Here is a 10,274-nt window from a genome sequence, read left to right as displayed (position 1 = left end):
GGACTCACACCATGGCAGGACTTAATCTCCAATGAGAGCAACAGACAGTTATGGGGGACATGTGCGGTAGCATAATGAGGAGGTAAAAGAACATGGTGGATAAGAATACAAGATTTTGGAGCTACCCACTGGTTTCACATCCCAGTTTGGCCTCCAGAAAATTACTTTTCTACTTGGTTTCCTCAACTGAAAAACAGAGGTAATAACAACAATGATGATACCACCTTATCATAGGGCTGTTGTAAGGACTAAATGAGCTATTACGTGCAAACTACTTAGAACATGCCTGGTGTGTAGTACCATATAAGAGTACATGCTAATATTATGTATAAACTGCTATGGGAACATGAAGGAAGGAAAAACTAAGCCTCCCTAGAGGAGCCAAGGAAGCTTTGTCTAAGGAGAGGGCATCACATCTGGGCCTGGAAGTATGTGCAGAAGTTTACAAAGTGAAGAGCAGAGGAAAGGGCATTTCAGGTGAATGAGACTGCTCATGCAAACAAGCTGACCCATGAAGAAATCATATGCATTAAAAACAACAACAACAATAACGACTAACAGCTGTAACCTAGCTGGGTGACAGATAAGCCTGAGGCACCATTCCTGGCCATTGGCACAATGGAACATCAGGCCAGTCAGTTTTAAATATAAGCTTGCCCTGGTAACTTTTGGGAACTGACAACATACCATAAATCACCACGTAAGTAGCATTAACTATTTTTTCCCCAACGAAGCAAATAAATCCAATTTATGCCTACCACTTATTGGGCACTGCAGCACCAAACACTATGCTACTTTCAAAAGGACCTCATTTAATCCTTACAACATCCCCTGGAATGTAACACGGTTTTATAAATAAGGAAACTCAGGCTACTTGAGCAAAACTTTCCCTGGGTCACATCAACAGCATATTAGACAGGCGAGCCTTCAGCTGCAGGTACAAATAGCAGTTTCTTTCTTTTTTTTCACATCAGAAAGTCTGGAGGTAAACGGTTACAGCCCTTAACTCAGGTATCCTGCAATGCCATCAAAATACCTTCTGACTTCCCTCTCTACCACCTTTAGGGCATTAACGATCGGCCCTAAGGCTCACTCAGCCTCATGTTCACTGTAACACTGTAATACTCATTTTAAAATCTCAGCAGCCAAGAACTTCTCAAGCTTTACTTTTTGAAATGTTTCAGAGGTCAGCTCCTATCACTGGCTGATTTCACAGATGGGGAAATAAGAGATGTGCCCCCCGCAAGCTATCAGAGCTAATTAGTTAAACCAGTGCTTTTTCCACAAGACTAATTTAGTGTAGACTGCAAGTTGCCCACCAAAATCTGTTCCCCTATTCTTTCTTGGCACATGGCTTGACTCATTTCTCAGCCTTCTTTGCAGGTAGATATGGCCTCATGACTAAGTTCTTGCCAAAGCAAAGTGAGCAAAATCATGTGTGCCGTTGCAGGGTCCCAGCCTTCCTCCACGCTTCGTCCCCTTCCCACTGACTGGAACCAGAGACGACCCAACTTTAACCAGGCAGTGCTGACAATGCCCCCCAGATGGTGGAGAGGCAACATGATATAGATGGAATCTGTGTCCCTGAATGACCGCTTGCAGCGGAGCTGCCCCACTGACCTGGACCGCTCACTTCGGAAATGTTAACTCCCCTCAGAGTTGTTACGTGAGAAGGAAACAAACTTCTTTGTTCTTTAAGGCACTGTATTGTTGAGTCTCTGTCACAGCAGCTTAGCCTTTTACCCTAACTAATACAACCATGCAGAGGCCTTTGTATGTATTCAAGACAGCTTTACAAATGACCTGTTAGCCAGCCTTTCAGAAAACAGCCCTAACCACCCAAGTAGGTGATAGTCAAATAATGCAATTCCTTTCTGTGGCTACTATCCCAACACTTCTTCATCCCACTTAAAGGCTATTTAACAATTAAAAAACAGATTACTTATGTAGAAACCCACTAACTTCGAGGCTTTCACACTATTAATTCAACAAATACTGAACTTTCTAGATGCTGTGGATATACAGACAGGTTGCTGAATTTGTAAAAGCCTTCTTTCTAGTTTTTTCTTTTTTAAATGTCGTGCTAAGTGTTTTAAGCAGAAAAATCTTTGTAGAATGTGGAACTGAGGCTAAGAATATAAATAATTACTGAGAATTGTCAATACAAAGGTTCAAACCACAAACCTAGGCTATAGATGAAATGTTTTCTTGCTAAACTCAAAATATTTTCAAGACTAAGAATCCACCTCTTTCCAGTCAAAATATTTCCTGCCTACTTAAAACAGCACTGTCTGAACTACAAGAAGTGTCTGAAGTCTCATCAAGATTTCTACTTTATCTGTCGACTCTCTCTCAAAACTGAGGGGAGGCCAATTCATGTCCATGAATGGCAGAGGCCACCGCAATACTGTGAAGTAATTATCCTCCAAAAATTAAACAAAACAAACTGAGGGGAAAGGTTTTCACTAACAGAGGTAGATGGCCCTAAATAGCCTGCTGAGAGCTGGAACTGCCACAGCCATTTAGACAGCACTGCCACGGGCGAGAGACTCTAGGTACCTGCACCGAAAGGCTCTGCTTGTCTGGGGGTTAACTGGGGCACTTCTCATCCTCACTCTAGGCTGAACAAGATGCCCAAAGGTGGTCCCTTCCTGCTCTCAAATGAGAGCTGGTATGAGACTGGGCAGCTGAGTCAGAGAGGAGACCTGAGCTTTGTGCTGGCTGTCACAACTTGCTCTGTAACTATGAAACATCCATGTTTGGGGCCTCAGTTTCCCCACCTGTACAAGAAGGTGCTAAGGACCCTCTCACCTCTACATGTATGACAATCACTAGTCAGAACTGCTTCCTTCCCTACACACAACAGCAAAGTCATTCACGAGGCAGCAGGCAGAAAGGGGCAACTGACCTCAAAGCAGTGCCTCAGACCAGGACACCAAGTAGATTCCTAGTGAGGACAGAGAGCTAGCGAGGATTCTTCTTTCCCCAGGCCCTCTGCTGCGGGTATAGGAATTTTATGTTGCTGAATTGACAGTTTTTAAGAACACGGCAGAGAATCTGCCTGCTAATGCAAGAGACGCAGCTTCAAACCCTAGGTTGGGAAGATCCCTTGGAGAAGGAAATGGCAACGCACTTCAGTATTCTTGCCTGGAGAATCCCATGGATAGAGGAGCCTGGTGGGCTACAGACCACGGGGTCACATAGAGTCGGACACAACTGAAACAACTAAACAACAAGAATAGGGATAGTGGGCACAACCACAATGCTTGAGACTGAAGTGTTTCATAAATACTGGGTGTCTGGATTTTTCTCTTTCAAGAAATCCCTGATTGCCAGCTGCCACAGAGATAGGGATGGTTAGTTCAACGAGAAGTTGTAGTTCCAGGTATTTCAGATGAATGGATTAAATGCTTTTTAAGGAAGGATTATTAAAACTAGTTTTTCCTGCTTCTCCATTTAAATTTTTTTAACGTTTAAAACATACTTAGCAACTTGAGTGAAGAGCATTTCAGAGACTACGGTTCCTCTTTAAAATCTGCCAGCTTAACACAGGGCTCAGCAGCTTGAACCCTGAATTCTGTGGCCTCACCTCAATTCCAGCTTTGCCATGTACTGGCTTAGGTGCCTTTGCTGAGCCCGTTTTCCCACTGGGGAACATATACAAAAACAGTCTCTCTCTCCCAGGGTTGTATGAGAAGCTAATGTATATACACTGCATGGTGCTGCTTGGGTCATAGTAAGGATTCATCTCCACTTCCAGAGGGAAGATGCCACCTCCCACCTCATCAGCTCCTGAAGTAGTTAATACCCTGATTGGGAAAATTACACCACATTTAATATAGAGAATATGATGACGTGGATTCAATGACAATTTCTTCTTTAACCAAAAAATACATTTATTCTTGAGATGCAAATCAGGTAATGTGCGTAAGGATCAATAAAACTCAAGGGATCCAGGGCATCCCACAGATGGGGTGAGGGGTCAGGGGAAGAAGGCACTGAAGTTGCGAAATGCGGCTTTCCAGATCACGGGCTACTATGTGCAGGCTTTGCTCCAGACTCGTGCTGTGCCACATCATGTACCTCAGTACACACCTACGCATGCACGCGCACACACACACACACACACACACACACACACACACACCAAGGAGGGGCAGGGCTGCAGATTACCTGTACTCACAGACACACACACAGACACAGACACACACACACACACACACACCAAGGAGGGGCAGAGCTGCAGATTACCTGTACTCACAGAGAGGGTCCTTTCTTTACAGCCCTTATCATAGCTGTAATTCTGTAACTATTTGACCAGTGTGGGTTACCTGTACTCACAGACACGCACACACACACACACACACACACACACTTACCTGTACTCACAGAGATGGTCCTTTCTTTACAGCCCTTATCATAGCTGTAATTCTGTAACTATTTGACCAATGTGGGTTACCTGTACTCGCAGACACACACAGACACACAGACACACACACACACACCAAGGAGGGGCAGGGCTGCAGATTACCTGTACTCACAGAGAGGGTCCTTTCTTTACAGCCCTTATCATAGCTGTAATTCTGTAACTATTTGACCAATGTGGGTTTTTTTAATCACTGAACTCCCAGAGTCTAGCACAGCACCTGGCTCAGAGTGAGTTCTAAAATATGTGCTGGTTGAATGATTTCTCAATGAATATTTCTTTTGATATCATTTTGATTTTCGAACTATATAAAAAAAAATCTAAAAAATAAAACTTTTGGATAGATCACAATACATTAACCAAGAACTGCTTTTTAAGGTCTGGTAGAAACGCTCCTTCTTCCATGATCCCTCTTCTCTCTTCCCTCCAAGTGAAATTCTACACAGCCTTTATGGTTTTTGATATTCTCTTACCTAAATTTGTTGTTTCTGTATAGATAACAATATTTCAAGCTCCGTGAAAGCAAGAATCACATTTCATTTTGTCTCTGTGTCCCTCTAGCCTACTCAGGGCCTCTCATATAGTGTGTGTGTGCATGCCAAGTCGCTCCGTCATGTCTCTTTGCGACCCCAAGGACTATAGCCCAACAGGCTCCTCTGTCCATGGTGATTCTCCAGCCAAGAATACTGGAGGGGGTTGCCATGCCCTCCCTCCAGGGGATCTTCCCAACCCAGGGATCGAATCCAGGTCTCCCAAATTGCAGGTGGATTCTAGATTCTAAACAAATATAATACTGCTTAAGTGGGTAGTTACTGCTTAATAGGGACAGAGTTTGTTTGGGATGATGAAAAAGTTCTGGCTGCACAACATAAATGCTGCTGAACTGTGAACTTAAAAATGCTTAATTTTATATTACATTCATATATGGCTGGTAGCTCAGTTCACTTCAGTAAGAGAGCTTCAACTGGAAATAACAAATCTCCAATTTAAAAAAAGTCCTCCTGGGACTTCCCTGGTGGTCCAGTGGTTAACACTTTCACTGCAGGGGGCACGGGACTGATCCCTGTTTGGGGAACTAGGATCCAGCATGCCAAACAAACGAACAAACAAGAAGACCCCTTCCGGATGTTTTCCAGGAATACAATTAAGTGCTCAATAAACATCTGGTAAATAAACAAATAGCATATTAAGAATGCTGACTTTGAGAAAAAGCTCTCATGTTGAGAACAAAGCACACCATATATAAGTTAGACATCACATACACATCTTTTTAAGCACTAGAGAGGCTCCTAAAAACTTTTTCTTTAACTTTTAATAAAAATGGATTCCTAACTCAATAGGAATATACCAGTGATTATCACACAGGAGGAGCTCAAAAAATGTCAAAGTCTTCAGACTTTAAGTCCCAACCACCTCAGTCTGATTCTCTACTTCTTCATGGAATTCCTGAAACTGGTTTGGTTCACTTAGTTATCTCACTGGGGCTGATCCTTTCCTGCCATTCACTCCCATCCAGAACTCCGCAATTGTGGCTCACAATAACTCAGTCAGCTATAAAAGTGTCTGGAAATAAGGTATTTCCAGCCAGAGTCAAGGACATAAAACTTTTTTTAAAGGGATACAGTGAATCCCAGTAGTTATCACCAAGAAGATCAAATGTAAAAAAGTGCAATCTGTGCCTCTTTTAAAAATAGAACCTTTAAGATTAAAAGAAAAAAAAAAAACCTCCTTTCCCAAACTCATCATTACCAGACCAGACACATCAGCCACACAAGGAGCTAACAAGACCTACTGTTTCCACGGCAGAGAACATGAGACTTTAAAACCACAGCACTGAATGAAAGAACTGGACTCTTGCCACCTTTGCAAAGGTCACTGGACAAGTCCCTTAAATGCTGGCTTTCAGCTCTTTATCATTCTGCCCAAGGGATCCCTTTTCTTTAGGCTCTCTGTCATGGTCTAGGGAAACACTCTGACTTTCTACGGTGGTGACGGCATCTGAGTCCAACCTTCTTCTTTTCTTCAGTTGGTGCAAGTGGGATTTGGATTTCATATGTGCTAAGACAAAACAAACAAAAAAATTAGGATTTTCTACAATTAATTAATTCTGGTAGCATACAAAATTAACCATACAATCCTTGTCTCTAACAATAACAGGATCAACACATGTATTGGTATAGCTGCTTAGCATGTTTAAAAGAAGAATAAGTCATATGCCCAGCTAGCTAGCAAACTAGAGTGAGCTATAGCACCAACCACATCTATCTGCTGGGTGCTTTCTATCACTAATCTGCACAACAATCTTGCGGGACAGTATTATTCAGCTCATTTTATACAGGAGACTGAAGTTCATGGAGGTCTTACATCTTGTCCAAGGTCACACAGCAGGTAAGCTCTTTGGCTTAGCTATAGCTCAAAAAGAGATCCAAATTACCAGAATAGGGCTCTAGATTCGATTTTCCCATACAGGGCTGCCTGTTACAGATACATTTCAACTCACGTGGCTCAAAAGTTACAAATCCAAATCCTTGTCTGTATTACAGGCCTACAGTACCCTGAGCTGTCTTCTCACTTCTTACTAGCTCACTCAGGATGCCCCTCCTGGTGTGACAACCCTCTGCCTGCGTCAGATAAGCCATTTGAATGACTAACCCAGACACTCACATTCTCCAGCACACAAGGCACAAAGAGAGCACAGCGAGTGTTCTTTTCTGATGGTCCCTCTCAAGGGGTCACAGAAGCAGTAAAAAGCTACTCTCAGCTGATATCAATTTCTGACCTCTCACCCCAAAGGCAGTTCTCAGCTAGTAACTCAAAGAAGTTCCTTTTTACTAGCCTGCTCTTTTTCAAGGAAATCTTATTTGGAAATACCTAAAAAGACAGACAACGAGATTAAACTCTCTTTTACACTTACTCAAAACATAATTTTTAGGGATTTAGAAGCAAAGTAGGAAAGGAAGAGGTTAGAAGTCAAGGAAAAATTTACTTGAGGGAAAAAGTCAGCTTTTGTCTCCAGCTAGAGCCTAAGGCAAAAAATGACCTCTGGACTGACTCCCCATGGCAGCAGGAGATGGGAGCAAGGGCTTGACAGATGGCACTATAGAAGGCTCACACAAGCTCTACTCACAAAGGCTCACAAATGTTGCTTCTCTATGGCAATCCCTGAAGGACATTCGACAAATCGAACCACGAAGTTTCCTTTAGGAAAAACAATCGGGCACTCTCTCTCTCTTCCCCTTTCATCATTATGAACCACGATAATCGGGGCTTCTTCTGCTGCCTGAGCAATCACAGCCGTCCCCAGACTCTGACAATGCAGTTCATTTTGCCAGAGTTAACAGTTAATAGAACTCACAGTTCTATTGGTTGGTATGGGGAGAAAAATCTACTTCTGTGAGAATCCCAACCATGCAAAGCAGTCCTCTGAACAGGAGGATTCCAGTCACTGGGTAAAATACAAGTCCTACTTGTGCGTAAAAGGAGTGAGCTTTAAACAAGTTTCTGAATACCACGTAAATCCAAGGCTTGGCAGCTAAGGCCCTTTTGGGGTTTGCTGGATGACTGTAGAAATCCAACAGAGAAGTGCAATGTGACTGACTGTGGCAAAGACAGACCTAGATTCTGAAACAAGGAACTAGAACCTTGGGGCAGGCCAATCCTGGGTTGGTTGGAAGCGCCTTATAAAGAAGAGTACCCTTTCACCACTGTCTTTCTGAGTATCTGAAAGTCTGGCTTCCACACAGTTCCCCTTAACACTTTTCATCACTGTTCATGTGACCAATAGCATTTCAATACATTACCTTAAAAATTACTGGAGATACCACTTTTGAAGAATGTACTCAGAAGGAGTAACTGCACTTCCTGTCCCTTCCCAGCTGCTTCTGCCCCTTTGGTCTCTTGGGTGAGTTGCCTGGCTTCCCTTAAAATCCTACCTCACCCTCACTGAGGTCTAAACATGAGAGGCCATGAAACTCCTGTTAAGGCAGGATTACAAAAGTCAAAGGAGCTCTGGAAAGTTAACTGCCAACCTCTCAGTATAAAATATCTGCTCTAGCCAAAGCTAGCAGAGAAGGCAATGGCACCCCATTCCAGTACTCTTGCCATGGATGGAGGAGCCTGGTAGGCTGCAGTCCACGGGGTCGCTATGAGTCGGACACGACTGAGCTATTTCACTTTCACGCATTGGAGAAGGAAATGACAACCCACTCCAGTGTTCTTGCCTAGAGAATCCCAGGGACAGGGGACCCTGGTGGGCTGCCGTCGATGGGGTCGCACAGAGTCAGACATGACTGAAGTGACTTAGCAGCAGCAGCCAAAGCTAGAGGGCATACGATCTTCCTTTGAAATTCAGAATGCAGAGACAACTCTCTCGTTTGAGAAGGCCTCCATGAAATCTGAACACAGGCTATTAGAGGAATCTGGCCATCTTTTTACAAACAAGCAGACTCCAGTATTCAAGCTACCAAAGCCCTTAAATTTCATGAAGTCAGTGTGACCCGCCCTTACAGATTCCTCTGTGTTCTACCCCAGACTCTTACCTGCCCATTCCCGGTCCCCAATGATGATTCGATCACAGAGCTCACACATGTGATAACTTCTCTTGTTCTCAGTTTCATTGCTTGGCATCTTTACTGGAGTGGCTGCAGGTTTGTGGCCCTGAAAGAACAAGGCAGGGATGAGGAAGAAGCATTTGTTCAAAGAGATCTGGGTATTATTCTCTGATATTAAGGGTAGTGAGATTTTCCCAAGATTCCTTTTTTCATCCCAGAGAGCAGGTGGGCTGTGAACAGATTTTAACAACAACCTTTCTGAAAGTGAAAGTAGAAACGCAGCCTCCAGGGATCTAAAAGCAGCCAGCCCTTCTGTTCTATTCCATGGAAAAGAATGCTTCATTCCCCAGCATAGCAACAAAGGTGTCAGCTACACAAAGCTCTCTGAAAATCAGACAATAGACGGGACCATGATTAATAATCACCTGGATGAAACTTCGCACAATTTCAAGCGCAGGTTCAAGAACAGACTCCTCCCACTTCGAGACATCAGATACTTCTAAGCCATATACTGGGGGGACACTGGTACCAGGTCCTAATGATGACAAAGAAAAGTTGTGAGAGGTCAGCTTCCAAGACCCAATCTATTCTACTCCCAGGACTCCAAAATCCTCAAGGGAAAGATATGGGCCCAAAGAAATAAACTTTCGGACCATGCCATTCCTTTTAATCAGTAACACAAACCAAATGACTACACACAGTCCAAGGAAGACCCAGAAGGTTGATGGGTCTGGAGCCAACACGTCTAGCTATATAATCTAGAGTCTCAGGTGTGGATCTTCCATATCACTCAGGAAAACAACACTCAGTAACAGCCCCAGGGGCCACTGTATGGGCTACAATATAAAAGGCAGCATGTTATAGGGGGAAATTAGCAGCTTGAAGTAAACACCTGTTCTAAGGTCCATATCATCTGATGGTGATGTCACTCTGTGGTAAGAGAGTTCACAGCTTTCTTTAGAAACAGACACTAATCTCAGGTTTGTGTATCTCCCTTCAGCAGTCTAGCACTCACAAAACTCATTAATACCATACTGATAATCATGGGCTGGTAACAGCAGGGTATCAGCCAGGAAGCTGCTGAATCTGAAAAGAAGAAAAAAGCCTTGGAACTGAAGTAGTTGAGTCCTGTTTCTAAGAAACAGATCTAGAGAAGTATTCAAGAAATACGCTATGGCGAATTACTTCTGAATGGAGGTAAGACTGGAGGTAGCCAAATGTACAGCTACAGGCATTTCATCCAACTGAGCCAACCATGTTTAGTCTCTGCTGGTGGCTTCCCCAGTCTGCGGACATAC

The 10,274-nt window shown here is 43.5% G+C and overlaps 1 protein-coding gene across 5 annotated transcripts in view; it reads right to left on the bottom strand.

The window, feature by feature from the left end:
- Positions 1–3,871: 3,871 nt before the first annotated feature.
- Positions 3,872–10,274, bottom strand: part of TRIT1 (tRNA isopentenyltransferase 1) — a 44,212-nt gene continuing 37,809 nt past the window's right edge. For all 5 annotated transcript variants that reach the window (XM_081494013.1, XM_081494012.1, XM_081494015.1 and 2 more), the window contains 3 exons: positions 9,402–9,511; positions 8,965–9,082; positions 3,872–6,484 (listed from right to left, as the gene is read on the bottom strand). In XM_081494013.1, the coding sequence (XP_081350139.1) occupies positions 6,315–6,484; positions 8,965–9,082; positions 9,402–9,511 (398 nt within the window). In that variant the 3' untranslated portion in view covers positions 3,872–6,314. The remainder of the gene's footprint in view (positions 6,485–8,964; positions 9,083–9,401; positions 9,512–10,274) is intronic.

Source organism: Giraffa tippelskirchi, chromosome 5 (assembly GCF_054371585.1).
Source record: "Giraffa tippelskirchi isolate mGirTip1 chromosome 5, T2T-mGirTip1v1.2.pri, whole genome shotgun sequence".
NCBI lineage: Eukaryota > Metazoa > Chordata > Mammalia > Artiodactyla > Giraffidae > Giraffa > Giraffa tippelskirchi.
Note: the sequence above shows the minus strand (reverse complement) of the source record. Positions and strands in the feature narration are given on the sequence as shown.